The sequence below is a fragment of the Gigantopelta aegis genome, chromosome 6 (assembly GCF_016097555.1).
Source record: "Gigantopelta aegis isolate Gae_Host chromosome 6, Gae_host_genome, whole genome shotgun sequence".
Taxonomy (NCBI): Eukaryota; Metazoa; Mollusca; class Gastropoda; order Neomphalida; family Peltospiridae; genus Gigantopelta; species Gigantopelta aegis.
In genome coordinates, this window is record NC_054704.1 from 55,381,741 (window position 1) to 55,398,584 (window position 16,844).

A 16,844-nucleotide genomic window follows, 5' to 3' on the forward strand; every position below is an offset into this window, starting at 1 on the left:
GTGCTCGTGCCCCCCCCCGGTCCCCCGGTTCCTACTGGCCTATTATTTGATTGATAATTAAAAGTTACATTTTAAATGGTGCATAATACAAAATATAATATTTCAATGAATTTTTAGTTTTTTAGTTTTTTAATCCTATAGTATTAAATATCTAGGTTACTCAAAATCTTCCTTACTTTTTCAAGAGTTATATTTGCCCTGTAAACGCGATTTACGTTTTGGGCATATATACACTACATGCGATTCTTCACAGACACACGCGTCGCACGCGTTCAGTGCAGTCTCTAGACGCTCTCATTGAAACTAATTTTATTTCGTGTTTTATTTTTAGGCGCCGCATCAAGTCTATATGAGCCATAACATTTTGATATTTGCTTTTATAAGGCTCTCGATTCACAGTATGGTTAAACTTTATAAGTTTGTTTAACGACACCACTAGAGCACATTGATTTGTTAATCATCAGCTTTTGGATGTTAACCCATTTGGTAATTTTAGCAGCAATTAATCTTTTATGTATGCACTTTCCCACATACATGACAGCACAAACATTTGATATATCAGTTGTGGGGCACTGGTTGGGATGGTGAAAACCCAACCAGAGAATGGGTTAGCCCGAGTACTCTGACGGTAAGAGAAGTAGACGGAAATTTGGACAGTAACTGTTATCACGCTCTCGAAATGTCCGTCTAGCTCTCTCACCGCCAGAGTACTCGGGATAAGAATGGGTCTACTGGGGTGGTTCGATCCTACGACCCGCGCGATCGCTTTACCGGCTAAGGTATATCCCGCATTCTGAGCAGTGTTTTCGAAGCTATCTTAGTACTACGATATCTTAAAACCGTCGTAGGCTGTGGTTAGCGTGATTGTGACATCATAGCTTACGACAGTTTTACGATATCGTATCGCTAAGATAGTTTCGAAAATCGGTAACCAAGGGTGAGACGTAGGTCAGTGATAAAGAGCCCGTCTGATGCACGGTTGGTATTGGGTTGATACCCGTCGGTGGGATAGGGACCTATTAGGATATTTATGGATATAGCCAGTGCTCGACGACTAGTGTAACATATCCCGTGGTATATACTATCCTGTCTGTAAGATCCCTTGCAGCTGTTGGTAAAAAGACTAGCCAATGGAACGACAGCAGCGAGGTTTCTCGCTAATTATCTCTATGGTTCTTGACCATATGTCCAACGCGATATAACCGACTACGGCCTGTAATAAAAGAATAGGCCTCTGCAGTGTGGGTGTGTGTGTGTGTGGGGGGGGGGGACAAATCGGGAGAACAGCCCCCCCCCCTCCGCACACACACCTGGTTCCTTACTGGTTTAGATATTGGTTAAAGTTATTCAGTTGCGTTTAACTGTTCAATTATTTTAAAAAAAAAGCGTTGTAATTTGGGAAACTTCACAGCTTTTGGATCCGAAATGATTAATTAATATATCATGCTATTAATTTATTTATTTATATTCTTCACTACTAGTCTAGCCATTATTTTGTCACAGTTCTGTTAAGTACATTGATTGTACCAATAAGCTAAATTGTGCTTACGGTAATAATATATTTATAATAAGAACTGCATTGAATTGAGTTAGGCATACATCCCAATTATGGTACAGTAGTTTTAAAAAAACCTAATTATATCTTTGTGTGTGTGTGTGTGTGTGTGTGTGTGTGTGTGTGTGTGTGTGTGTGTGTGTGTACATAAACATAAACATAAACATAAACATTGGATGTGAAGTGCTCCTACTGACAGTAGCTGCTGGAATTTCTCTATTAACTCGGTTGGTAGAGCGCTGAACTTTCATGCAATGCCCGTGACCTAAAGTCTCGAGCCGTAGGCTTCTGTGTGTGTGTATGTGTGTGTGTGTGTGTGTGTCTGTCTGTGTGTATGTGTGTGTGTGTGCGTGTATGTGTGTGTGTTTCCAGTAAGCCTACCCAAATGGGACAGATCTGATTATATTATAATAAATAATATGATATCTAGTCTAATTCAACACACACACACACACGCACACACACACACACACACACACACACACACACACACATATATATTATAACAAACCATCAGCTTTTGTTTTCTTCATGTGAGACGCCATTCTTATATTTTCCTTTAGAGAAAAGTACCCTAATTAATTGAAGCTTTAAAATATCGACAGTTATTTTTTCATGGACAGTTCCCTATAAGTTAAATATATGAATATGTTAAATTGCAATTGTGTTACTCTTTTGATTATCTGATTACTATTACTTTATCATGTTAGAAAGAAGTGTTTTATTTAACGACGCACTCAACACATTTTATTTACAGTTATATGTCATCAGACATATGGTTAAGGACCACACAGATTTTGAGAGGAAACCCGCTGTCGCCACTACATGGGCTACTCTTCCGATTAGCAGCAAGGGATCTTTTATTTGCGCTTCCCACAGGCAGGATAGCACAAACCATGGCCTTTGTTAAACCAGTTATGGATCACTGGTCGGTGCAAGTGGTTTACACCTACCCATTGAGGCTTGCGGAGCACTTACTCAGGGTTTGGATTCATTATCTGGATTAAAAATCCCATGCCTCGACTGGAATCTGAACCCAGTACCTTCCAGCCTGTAGACCGATGGCCTAACCACGACGCCACCGAGGCCGGTCTTATCATGTTAGATGCTGGAAAGACGATCGAGGTTGTGCCTTTAAATTTTAATAACCTATATATATATATATACATAAAGGGAAGTAACTCATATTACCTTTCTATTTCCGGTACAAGATGTTTTATCACGGTTTGTGTAAGTTGCAACTAATTATAAAATGTCATACCGGCCAAAAGCGTAATATAATGACCGAGTATGCCTGTTGTTCATTGCATGTTTTGGGATGTTGTTATTTAATACGTTAGGCTTTGTTATCGATATTGTACTTATAAGTTATAGGCTTTGTCCAAAGGAGTCAAAATTAAAATGTCAACCTACCCCGTCTTGAAGTCTTCCCTATTCTTAGCGCGTCTATTCATTCGATTAAACCATGAACCGAATTGATTGAACATTGTACCGACAGGTTCTTGTAGTAGTTAGAACTGCAGGTTTTATACTGTAGTAGTTTTAATTATATGCAACTCATTATTAGTTGAAACTGCAATTTCTGTTCCCCATTATAATAATAATGATAATTATGATTAGTGATGATGATTATGATTGTGGCATCGAAATCCTTCATACAGTTGAATTGCAAAAAGTGATTTTATACTATGGTAATTTTCGTACAATTATATACAGTCATTTCTTTTCATAATCAAGTTAATGTAAACATGAATAGGCCTATGTATCCTCGAGTAGGCCTAACTGTGAACCGACCTATTTTAAAATGGGAAATGGTTTCTGCACACGCGCATTGTAATGTAAGATTGATTTGATAAAATAATGTTTTACCTTGTTAATTTTATGGTCAAAATCAACCAACAAATGTTAATATTCACGCCATTTTCGGTTGTGACGAGATTAAATGCATGTCGTAGTCTAATGTTGACATTCTTCGCTACACCTGTAAACTGGGCTATTATTTTCAAAAGTGTCACATGACGTCACCAAAACTCTTATGCAATGAATCTGCAAAGCATACAAGACTTTGACAATGACAGCAGTCTAAAACTGGTTTATTTAGGTTTGTTTAATATTACACGCCATTTAATATAGTGCGCACAATGCAAAATGGCGGTTGTGTATATACGTTTCCTAAATGTATAAACATATTCGTATGCAGATTCCTTAAAAACAAGTCAAATGTAAATAGACCAGTTTATGGGGTAGCCTGGTTCACAGGTTTACACAATACTGAGTGGTGTCAGAACAGTAGTGCCTATTACAAAATAATATTACATGTACGATACATTGCTTGTCGCAGGATCGAACCACCTCGGTTGATTAATTCAACTCATTGGGTTTTTTCTCATTCCAACCAGTGCATCACAACTGGTCAAAGGCCATGGTATGTGTTCTGTCTGGGAAAGTGCATTATAAAAAATCCCTTATGTACACACTTTGGTGTATACCTTTTGCCATTATTCGGGAGCTTCACTGTGACAGCAGTAATTTTTATCCCACGGCACAAGAGTGCCGATGGCAATTTATATCACAATGATGGCAATTGCCATTGGTACCGTTGGTGCCATTGTTAAGTTTAAGCCCTGAACTGACTTGATATTACAATCATTTCGTACCATGACATTTTTATTAAATGGTTAGTAAATTTTTTAAATCTACAAATAAAAAATGAGTTGTAGATGGTGATGTTTACTTCATATGGAGATTTGTGAGGAATGTCAAGCAGCATGTCATGCCACTAGACAAGATACTGATTCTTAATCACAAGTTATTCACTTGTAGGATAATCCAGAGAACAACATTTCACCTGAATCATCGCAAGAGTCAAAGATAACCTTTTTAGCTAGGCGCACAGTACGCTTAAACTAAGAAAAGCAGGAGCAAAACATTGATTTATGACTTCAGGTTATGTGTGGTTGCAGGTATTTAATGCACTGTGTTTAGAAGCCAATTATCATGTTTTTGATGTGCACAGCCGAATTAAAATGACCATGCAATGATATATTACTTATATAAAATTTAATCAACTGAACTCCATCAGTTTGATGAACAAGATTACAAGTAGTTTTGTGGAGTAATACTAGAGAAGACAAAATTAAGACCATGTGTAAATTAAATTACCCGTGTTACAAATTACATGTTAGTGCTTTTGGATGTGCAGTTGGTGACAGTAACTGAATAAATCTTATATATATAACAGGGCTAGCTCTACGTTAGCAGAAAATTATGCCAAATTATCTATTCAACTTCAAAAATTCTAACAAAATATAATTTAATTAATGAGATTATTTTGCCAAATTAAAATAAAATTTGCCAGTTGTATTAGAAATTTGCAGTTGGTGAGTTCAGAGCTAGCCCTGATAGAATAAACCGGCCTCGGTGGCGTTGTGGTGGCCATCGGTCTACAGGCTGGTAGGTAATGGGTTTGAATCCCAGTCGAGGCATGGGATTTTTAATCCAGATACCGACTTCCAAACCCTGAGGCTCAATGGGTAGGTGTAAACCACTTGCACCGACCAGTGATCCATAACTGGTTCAACAAAGACTATGGTTTGTGCTGTCCTGCCTGTGGGAAGCGCAAATAAAAGATCCCTTGCTGCTAATCGGAAGAGTAGCCCATGTAGTGGCGACAGCAGGTTTCCTTTCAAGATCTATGTGGTCCTTAACCATATGTCTGATGCCATATAACCGTAAATAAAATGTGTTGAGTGCGTCATTAAATAAAACATTTCTTTCTTTCTTTTGATAGAATAATGACCAATTTTTCCGGTCGCACAATGCAACTAAAGCAATTTATTTAGGCACAGACACCAAATTTGACTCAAGCCTTGTGTAATGGTTTTAAAATTGTAATCACTGCCAATCGGTTATTTGATATAACATAGTGAACCAATATCCTGAAGCTACCTAATTTCAATGCTAATTTGAGGAAAATGTATGAGCTAGGTTACACAATTATAATTCTTGTAATTGAGCAGTGGCTACCTTTTTAAAAATAATGTATACTTGACTTTTGGCTGTCACAAATTTTGAAATATTGTCCTCTTTCTGTTACTGCAGAACATAGAATAAAGTGTTAAATTTAAGATATGTTACTGTTGTGTGTCCCACAAACTTCTGAACTGGTCAACCTATAGGGTGACTGGACATGCATGTACATGTTTGATTATTGGTTTTTTAATACCAAATAATATAAAACTAATACTATTTGTACATTGTATATTCAGTTGCAGGTCACTGAAATGACCATGATTACCATGATTATCTACACATAGCAAAGATTTTCATGGCTGGCAGTTTGGACAGAGACGTAGAATATGCAGAGGTATGTGACACTAACTGTATATTACACTGTTTAGCAACGAATACTTGATGTGTACCTAAATATGTATGTGACTATACCTGTTTATTACCCATATGGGCAGTGAGATGCAGGTGAATATATTTTCTATCGTTCCCTAGGGAACGATAGAAGCTATCTTTCCCCGCTGACATCATGATGTTAGTTTGGTGATGTCATCGGTTTCCTCGACTGTCGTCTCTCGTTGATGAAATTTTACAAAACATTTAGCTCCACCAGTTTGTTAATAATTAAACATGCTCAAAACTAATTTATTTGTAGTTCATTCACTTCCCACTAGAAACATCGGTTCATTACGAATGTGACCTCTCTTGCTTACATTTGATTTGTGTACCTAAAGATAGCTTTTGACGTCATTGCTTTTCATTCATTTAGACTTTCATGTCTTGTATAAATATTATATAGTTTGTGTCATGTAAGAAGTTTAAAGTTTAAGTTTCGAAACTATTTACACTATGGGCAATAAATACAATAACCCACTCGATACACGGAATTAAGGATTATCTGTCCCTTGTGAAATTAATGTTGTCGGTCACTCGCTAAAGCTCGTGACGGACAACATTAATTTCACTCGGGACATATAATCCGTAATTCCTCATAACTCGTAAGTTATTGTCTATATATATCGTTCCAGCAAATAATACATGATGTTGCATGTGTGTACATGAATATAAACATTTAAAAAACCTCATAGGATTTGAAATTGAATGTTGCCGATATAATTGTATAATTGGAGCAATTTAGTCTATTGTAGTTCTGGTCCCCATTTTATGAAGCGATCTTAGTGCTAATGTCATCATAAGTGCACAGCTACCTTATGGCTGGATTAACTTATGCACTTTAGGTGATCTTAGAGCTAAGATCGCTGCATAAAACAGGGGCCCATGCAGCACGATAACTGACATGCTAATTGTAGCACTTGAGATCCTGTATACTTGTATATTTCAAGCACGTTATTATTTGTTCCCAACTCGTCCAACTGGAGGTGACTATAGTTTTGTCCATCCATCCATCTGTCTGTGTGTCCCACATATAGGTTTCCAAATTCTTTTTTTTTTCTTCAATGCCTCAAGATATTAAGCTGAAATTTTGTGTATAGCTTTCTCATGAACAGTTACAAAACACATTTGACTTCCATGGCGATTTACCCATTTTTAACAGAGTTATCACCCTTGAACTTAGGAGATACAGAAATTTGTTGGACCCTGTAGGGAACATGTATTGTTTTAGCAGTTCTCTCAGAATGCTTGTTAATCCCTTACTGGTCCAACCAGAGGGGACTATACATGTAGGCTTTCATCTCTGTCCTGTCTGTCTGTCCGTCTGTCCCACATGTAGTTTTCTGGACATTTGTTCCATAATGCCTCAAGATATTTCAAGAGCTAAAATTTTGTATATAGCTTTATCATGTATTGTTACAGATCAAGTTTGACTCTAATGGCAATTTACCTATTTTTAACACAGTTATGGCTTTTGAATGTTTTTTCCAGACTTTTTTTCGCAATGCTTCAAAATATTGAGCTGAAATTTTGTGTGTAGCTTTATCATGTACTGTTACTGATCAAGTTTGACTTTCATGACAATATAATTAAATTTCCATTACATTCATTACAATAGAATGTTGGATGAACATAAACATTACATCGTCAGGAAACACAATTTTATATGGGCAAATTGTCTTGTTTAGCATTATATAATTGTGTAATCAGACGTTGATCAGTTGCTTATAAGTACAAAGTAATATAACTGACAATCTATGATGAAATACCAACTGATCCCAAACAAAAGTGTCGATACTGGTTATACCTACATTTTGGAAGAACACAACACTGATCTGATGTGTAGTAGATACTTTGATTGGTATTAAAAATAATAATATATGTATTGTGTGATAATGTTTTTATTTTTCACTAGTACCTGGTGGAATGCAGCAAACAACAGCCAAAAACTCTGCTTAACTCTGCGGGTAATCCTGGGAGCAATAAAGGGTGAGTTTGTCTGTTGTTATATATGTATATATGTACTTGGAAAGAGATATTTACTGTAGTTAATCAGTTCTGTACGTCTTGTAGTAATGCACCTCCTCATTAAACCCCTTGGGTCAATATCATATCAGCAGTTAGTGACTGCAGGCATAATTTTCCTTCAAATTCTACCAGTATGTATTTGAATTCCCGCAACTTTATATATCATGGCAATCCACACGAGTCCATTTTTAAATGGTGTTGTAACAGTGTGGTATCGTATGTGACTAGTTAATTCAATTAGAATTCCCAGATTTCCATTAAAAAACAAGTCCTCGTCTGGTTTGTAAGTGCAATACGTGTGTGCTTTTCTATCTTTTGAGAACATCCAGATCTGTCAGTAAGAATAGCATCTGTCAGTGCTGGCAGTCTAGGTTTCTGATTTGTTTGCCCATGATAGCATGCTTGAATCTTACATGTACCTGTAGTAGAACTTTAGATATATATTACATGTATGTATATGTGGAGTGACTGAGTGCTATTTTAGATTTTATTGCGTTTAGTAATGTTTTAACTGAGCTGAGGCATTAATAATCAGTTTGTCTGTCTGTCTGTATGAGTATGAAGATAATTATCAAATTAAATCTGTATCATAATTTTTGTGCATACATGTATATAAATACTGAGACCGATACACATGTATATATGCTATAAATGCTTTCTTATTATATTCTCTGACATAGTGTACATTTGTTTATTTGTTTTTTTAATTATGGACAGGTATTTTAATTATTTTATCATTTATGATATATTTTTAATTATTTTTATACGGTGGTCTATTGGACAAGTGTGTTGTTTATACCTGTAGGTATTATTTGTTGAGTTATGATATGTTTTTTAATTTCATATATGTAATCAGAAAATCGATTCATCAGAAGTTGTTGGAATTGTACATAGAAGAATGTGAAAAACAGCCAGAAGACAAGGTAAATATGAAGACTGCTGTCTACATTTTAATCAGGCCAAGCACTCACAAACTAATTGACTGGTGCTGTGGTCTTCTATCATATGACTTTCATCTAATGTATGATGCAAAAAACCAGTCTAGCAAGACTGATTGCTTGCCTTCTTAAAGTCAGGTTGTTTTATCTGTTGAATTTTATTGGAATGCAGCACAGAACAACTGCTAGACAGTGGAGTTTTGCTTTGATATATTTGCCTAGCCTACATGTAGCCACTTGTTTTAGAACATAAAAAAAAAGTTTGTTAAAGTTTGTTTTGTTTAACAACACCACTAGAGCACATTGGTTAATTAATCATCAGATATTGGATGTCAAACATTTGGTATTCTGACATATAATTATCAGAGGAAACCCGCAACATTTTTGCTAATGCAGAGATGGCTCTTTTATATGCACGTTCCCACAGACAGGAAAGCATATACCATGGTCTTTGACCAGTTGTGGTGCACTGGTTGGAACGAGAAAACCCCTAATTAATTGAATGGATTCATCGAACTGGTTCAATCCTGCGATGCAGGCACCTCAAGCGAGCACTCAACCGACTGGGCTAAATCCTGTGCCCGTTTTAGAACATAATTACAGTAAAATACTTGCCTGAGGTGCTTGGATCATGGGATTGAAGCTTTTGCTGAACTACTTCTCTGAGTGGGTTTTCCCCATTGTAACCAGTGCCCCACAACTGGTATATCATATGTTGTGGTATGCTGTTCTGCCTGTTGGGAATTGCATATAAAAGATCCCTTGCTGCTAATTGAAATATATGTAGTGGGTTTCTTCTAAGACTATATATATATATATATATCAGAATTGCCAAATGTTTGACATCCAATAGCTGATGATTAATGATCAAACAAAAACATAACTTTTTAAAACATAGTGAACATGTATGTGCAGTAACTATTTACATGAAAATAGTTTATGTTGGCAAGTGAAAAAGAAATATTACAAAGCAATAAAAAAACCCAACAAATTATTGCAGCAACTTTACCTTGTTAAATTATTATACATGTAGATGATCTTCTTTTTAGAATTATGTTTTATATTTACATACCTGTGGAAATATAACTGCTTGCATTGTAAAACAGTTTGTCAAAACATTATGTTTGCCATTTTAGTATACACGCAGCTTTTAAAACAGCTCATAACTAAATTCCAAATTAATATCATTGCTGTTCTATCATATATAGTAATATATATTCGCTATATGAATTATATTGTTGAGAATTAAATTTACAGGAACTATGTTATGCTAGTCATATTCTGGCTAAGCTGATGAAACGAGAAAAACTCAACTGCCTTATTCTGAACCTGTATCCGGCAAATGAAGGATATTCTCTTGTGTTGAAAGCTAGGAATGGAATAGAGTCGGAGACCATCAAACTTCCATACGAGGTATGAATCACAGGAAAGCCCTATTACCAGGCCCTCATATTTCACGGAAACAATCATTTCCGGTACCGTATCAGTAGCGTGAAGGTAAAAATCACAGAATCAAAATTTTGTTTCCCATGATTATTATATCAAGTATGACTATTCAACCAAAATAATATATTTGTAATTATTTTTTAAAAACCGTTTTCGATGGGTTCCCATAATCACAAGGCATGGAACCAAAAAGGTATTTCCCATGAACTTTGAAATCCTATGGCCTGTGTTACATAAGTACAAATGCAGAATTTTGTTAAGGGCTTAGGTCTATAACTATACTGATATACTGATCCTAAGAAAAAAGGGAGCACTTGGAATATTGTAGACCACATGTAGTAGCTAGTAGCATTGTAATGTCTGTATTTCAGTATAGAGATGTAATATGGGACTGAATGTCAGTAATATCGGATTGTATGTCAGTTACAGAGTTGCCTTCCTGACAGTAGGCAGGTTGTAGTGTAGTGGTTGTAGTTACTTTCTCCTGTTAGCGTTGGTGTGATCCTTTATTTCTTTTCCATCCATGTATACGTGTAATTATAGAGATGTACTGAAATATTAATTTGTTGTATCACCATGACTGATTAAAAAAGAAAAATATGTTGCTGGGTTTTTTTTCCCTGTGTTAAAGGTTGCATCAATTTTTGTCGAAAAATCTCAATGTTAAGTTTTTTTGTTGAGCTTTATTTGTCACAAACTACATGTACATGTACATATAGTAGCCTCAATGATCATAGTTGCTCCTGTGTATGTCCATCTAAATTCATGTTAAATAAATATTAAAGCCGCACACCCTAGTTCCATCCAGTGAAAATAAATGGAATTTGGTTGATCTACAAACCTGTAACACACTTAGATCACGTTTTTATCAAATGGAGTGAAAAAGCAGGTTTTATATCGATAAATACCATGGGAATCCCCATGTCCCAATTGCTTGAAATAATTTTGAAAGTTTGTATTCTGATGTCACCGGTAGATGTCGCTCGTAGCACAACAATGCCTACGTCACGACAAATTTCACAGACTTGGGGTGCATTCGTTTCACCTCTCCTGGACATGTTCCAACTGTTCTGTCCTGGTTGTATCCCCTCTCCAGATATCGTAAGACTTAGCAAAATTATTGGTTTTAAGGGTTTGTAACGTTTTGTATTGAGACACTTACTTGTCTGAACTTTATTGTTACTGAAAATGTTCACGAACTGTGAAGAAAAATCTCACAAATGAACAACAACAAATTGGATGTTGATTGCGCGAACCGTGCACGAGAAAACAAACCGAACCAAAATGATAACGGTCACGTGATATACCAACGTCTGTGACATTGAAATGGAAATATCCCCTCTAAAAATAGATTGGACCTCGCTTGCTTAACGTTTTTTTCTCGACAACACGTCTTGTGAAAAAATGCAAAAAATGCATTTCGTGGTTTTACAAACATCAGGATTACCAAAAAGCACTTCAGGTGAATGGAAATGTGTATTCTAAATAATAAAATGTAAGTAAAGTGCAATTGTATTTGTGAAAAATGGGGTTTAATAGCGAAAAACAACGCCGTAATGGTTAACAAATAAATGTAACTAGGGTGTGTCCCTTTAAAGGGACATTTTAAACACTAATGCATATTTTTGATTATTATAACCGTTTTCGATAACTTAAATCATACTTTACTTAGATTTTATTGTTTAGATTATCCATTTCCGTACATTCGAAGTGTTTTTGATTATCCTAGTGTTTTTAATATCACAAAATGCATTTCACATATTTTTAAAAACGCACGTGCGTCTGAGAAGTAACATTTGTGGATTTGAGTTTTGGTCTATTTTTAGAAGGTATTTCACCATGTCAAAGTCACAGACTCATGTTTCACTCAATTGTAACTTTATCCAAATGTGTTACATGTTTGTAGATTAAATAAACTTAGTGTTAATTTTCACGGGTTGAAACTAGGGTATGTCCCTTTAAAAATCAACAAGTTATTGTATTCTTACATTTTTATTAATTTAATTCTTTAATTAATCTATGTACCTAGATAAATAATCCAGTAAAAAGGACTCATTTTCACTTTTTGTTTGAAGCAAGGAGGACTGCACACCCTTAGTTATGGCCTTGTTCTGGCAGTTTTTTCTATAATTAAAAGTACAGTTAATTTAAACTTGTTTTCGTTGTAGGAATTAGAACTCCTGGAATACATTGATGCAGCTCAGGTAATATATGCCCTACTTGCATTTTAGTTTGATTTTTGTTTGATATGCATCGGCACACATACTGTTGGAAATGAACCAGGGCTCCATGATGGCTCATCCTGGGGTACATGTGATACAGGTTTTAAGAGTTAGGGATATCTAGAGTATACAGCTTTAAAAAAAAAAGGACAAAAAACCCCAACAACAAACCAACAAAAAACCCCACCACCTCCCTCCCCACAAAAAAACAAAACCCCAACAAAACAAAGACACTTTGTATTTGGGATTCTTACTAATGGCTTTTGAGTTCCTTTATCTTTTCTTTTGACCAGCCTCGGTGGCGTCGTGGCAGGCCATCGGTCTACAGGCTGGTAGGTACTGGGTTCGGATCCCAGTCGAGGCATGGGATTTTTAATCCAGATACCGACTCCAAACCCTGAGTGAGTGCTCCGCAAGGCTCAATGGGTAGGTGTAAACCACTTGCACCGACCAGTGATCCATAACTGGTTCAACAAAGGCCACGGTTTGTGCTATCCTGCCTGTGGGAAGCGCAAATAAAAGATCCCTTGCTGCCTGTCGAAAAAAGAGTAGCCTATGTGGCGACAGCGGGTTTCCTCTTTAAAACAGTGTCAAAATGACCATATGTTTGACGTCCAATAGCCGATGATAAGATAAAAAATCAGTGTGCTCTAGTGGCGTCGTTAAATAAAACAAACTTTACTTTACTTATCTTTTCTTTTTGATGATACACATAGAGATTAAAAGTTTTGTTGCATATCTTTCAAACCACAAAGAAGCTCATGAATTTACATACATGTATTAAAATGGTTGGCAGTGGAATTTATATTTTCTTTGATAGCCCAGGACTCAAAATAGAATAATAAAGAGAGAAATTAACATGTCCCATGATAATGTGTAGAACTTCAGAGAGCTTGATTTTACATTTGAAGATACATGGTAGCTAATTCAGTACTAACTATACTTAGTCAAAGTAATTAAGAACCAGTAGATATTTTCAGAATGTTTCTTTAAATATAGTAAAAAAACCAACCCAAAACACTCAATTGTCGATGTTGTGGCACGTGTCTTAAACTCGATTAAACAGCAATTTAGAGTGAAGTGAAACAAATTACATGTATCATTATGAACAACGTGACACATATTGTTACAAACCATTGTGTGATGAATCCTTGCAGAATGCACAGTTTGGCAGTTTTCATAAATGCCTGAAAAACACTGTTCAAAGTTTTTGTGTGTATCACTGGTCAGATTTTACTGAAATAATGTTTAGAAGTACTCTGATGAAAACTTGCTAAAATAGTCTGACACTAGCAAAGAATTATTAACAAGTTCAGTGACTCTTAATTGAGTATACTTGTTAATCATACTTGTACATTTATTGATGATCTGTGTAGCATTTTGTTTTTGAAAATATCACCACTAAAAAGTTGTTAATGCAAAAATTGCTTGTACCCACATATTTCAAGCGTAACCAAGATGTTTTTTTTATTTTTAGCTTTTTGTTGCTTGAGATTGATTGCAAAACACATTAAAAAAAATTGTGTTTGATATACATGTAGCAGTAGGCGTGACTTTTACAATATGTTTTTACTTTTTTCTTACTTTTGCAGTTACCTCCGTTTCTAGTAGATTTGCTAGAGAAAGCTCAGGTATGTGACTGATTAGACTGACATCACTAATAAAATGTTTATAATGAAGTGTGAGATCATATATTGTTTTGATTTTCACCAGTTCAGTTTATAATTAAAAAGCTCACACTTTGATAAAATGGTATTTGTAATTTTTGTCTCGTCTTTATGAAGCGGCAGTGGCATCAATGTTAAAGTTTTGGATTTAGATCAGTTTCTCACAAACTGTAAGTCCTAGGTCAACTAGGTTTATACATGTAGTTGCACCTATGGATCTTCATCGCAGTGCACCAACATATTTCATGGTAGGTGAGACATTTAATTTTGCTGAATTTTTTTTATATGTTGGACTGTATTTTAAACCCATAGATCTTAATTTTCACTTTATAACCATTTCAATGTAGCTTGGATTGTCTAATGTAGGTTCAGTTTATTTGTCTTGACTTTGTTGTTCACACCTTTTCATAATGTTAATTTTTTATTTCCTGTTTTCGCTAGGTTAATTTCTTCTATAGTGGATGTATTATTGTTGAGATTCGTGACTTCCGACGTTCTACAAGTGCAATACACGACCATGATTCCCAGTACATTTTGCTCAAACCAACACCACAGGTATGTTTTACATTGTGGTATTATGGTTGGTTTGAAACAGATGGAAGTATTTAATTCATTCTTAGTCTACTGGCCTCGGTGGCGTCGTGGTAGGCCATCGGTCTACAGGCTGGTAGGTACTGGGTTCGGATCCCAGTCGAGGCATGGAATTTTTAATCCAGATACCGACTCCAAACCCTGAGTGAGTGCTCCGCAAGGCTCAATGGGTAGGTGTAAACCACTTGCACCGACCAGTGATCTATAACTGGTTCAACAAAGGCCATGGTTTGTGCTATCCTGTCTGTGGGAAGCGCAAATAAAAGATCCCTTGCTGCTAATTAGAAGAGTAGCCCATGTAGTGGCGACAGCGGGTTTCCTTTCAAAATCTGTGTGGTCCTTAACCATATGTCTGACGCCATATAACCGTAAATAAAATGTGTTGCGTGCGTCGTTAAATAAAACATTTCTTTCATTCTTAGTCTAGTTAAGTGTAATAATACTATTAGCAAATCAGTATATTATACTTTTATATGTTAGAAAAAATTACAGGCGTTAAATGATCTCATCCCAGTAGATATAATACAAAACAGATTATATGCTAATATTGAAGATAGGTTACTGTTGAATAAAATATAAAATGATGTGGAAATGTGCATATTAATAACAGCATCTGAAACATGATGTGTAAAATTAAACATTTTGTTGATTGACAAAAACCGAGAGGAAATATTTCCAGTAATGAAGTAAATTTGAGCACGAGAGTAAGTCTTAGTGTGAAATACCATACATTGTTGCACCTTTAAGACACAGCAATGTATTTGCTATTGTTTGTGTTGCAGTCCCTGCTGTGTGATATCAACGCCATCACCAACGACGGTCACAGGTGGACGCAGGATGATATATTCCAACTGGAGAGTCGGTTGCTGCTGGAAACGGAAGAGCCGCTGTGTCTTGACCCTTCCCCAGCAGTGCTGTTTGTTAACAACAGACTCCAGTTTGACCAGAAACAACTGAATAATCCCATTTTAAAAAGGTCAATTTCTTACATTTTATGTTAATATCTTTATTTAATGGCATTTAAGGTTGAAGATTGTGGTTAAAGATCTGTGTTTAAATCAGTTTTTGACAAACTAAGTCTGAGATCAATGAAACTTGGTTTGTGGTTGCACCTATGGTATTTATTACATTGCACTGAAGTATTTTATAGAAGGCAAGATGTTCAATTCTGCAGAATTCTTGTTTGTGGATTGATGCTCCTAGATTTCAATTTCTGTGTAATGTAACTAATTTTTTATGACTATCAACTAATCAGAGAGGATCAATTGTATTTTTATTCAGAAATAATTATTTTCAAACATGATTAAACAAAACTGGTGTAGTCATTGTCTTTGTTATGGGTGTGGTCGGGATTTAGCTCAGTCTGTTGAGTGCTCCCCTGAGGTGCTTGCATTGCAGCAGGATCGAACCACCTCGGTGGATCCAGTCAACTGACTGGGTTTTTCTTGTTCCAACTAGTGCACCACAACTGGTCAAAGGCTGTGGTATGTGCATTCCTGTCTATGGATTTATGGGTAATGCAATGAATCATTTCCAAAAGTAAGTAATATTAATAAATAGTGTACACCTTTTTGTTGATGCATTAACCTGACCTCTTAACATTTGAACATCCACTGCAATGATTTAATCTCCCACAGAAGTATTACTGAATCTTTTATCAACATTTAAAACAATCAGTTACGCCATAGCCTTTTAAAAATTAGTAGTAGTAAAGGTATGTGTTGACATTTCAGATCGGTGCGTAAGTACAGCCAGGCAGCAATCAACAAGAAGAGAAAATTGGCCCAGGCCCCAGCTCCTAAAGAACTCAAGTTATTTGACTTTCTACATCGAAAGAGGGACCGCAGCAGGGGCACTCCACCCATTAACTTGAAAGTTGCCAAATCGGTATGCATTTCTAAATTTTTATTTAATGAGTTATAAACAGTTGTTACAGGAGAAACATTTGTTTTTATGGAAAGCCTGCATTTGTTACAGCAGGGGGCCGGGACGTAGC

General features: G+C 35.9%; 1 protein-coding gene across 1 annotated transcript in view; it reads left to right on the top strand.

Moving 5' to 3' along the window:
* The first annotated feature begins 2,756 nt into the window (after positions 1 to 2,756).
* LOC121375551 (transcription factor SPT20 homolog) overlaps positions 2,757 to 16,844 on the top strand; it is a 50,708-nt gene continuing 36,620 nt past the window's right edge. The window contains exons 1-10 of the mRNA XM_041503054.1: positions 2,757 to 2,785; positions 5,824 to 5,921; positions 7,872 to 7,945; positions 8,841 to 8,907; positions 10,180 to 10,335; positions 12,537 to 12,572; positions 14,183 to 14,221; positions 14,699 to 14,812; positions 15,631 to 15,824; positions 16,582 to 16,735. Coding sequence (XP_041358988.1) covers positions 5,883 to 5,921; positions 7,872 to 7,945; positions 8,841 to 8,907; positions 10,180 to 10,335; positions 12,537 to 12,572; positions 14,183 to 14,221; positions 14,699 to 14,812; positions 15,631 to 15,824; positions 16,582 to 16,735 — 873 coding nt within the window. The 5' untranslated portion in view covers positions 2,757 to 2,785; positions 5,824 to 5,882. The remainder of the gene's footprint in view (positions 2,786 to 5,823; positions 5,922 to 7,871; positions 7,946 to 8,840; positions 8,908 to 10,179; positions 10,336 to 12,536; positions 12,573 to 14,182; positions 14,222 to 14,698; positions 14,813 to 15,630; positions 15,825 to 16,581; positions 16,736 to 16,844) is intronic.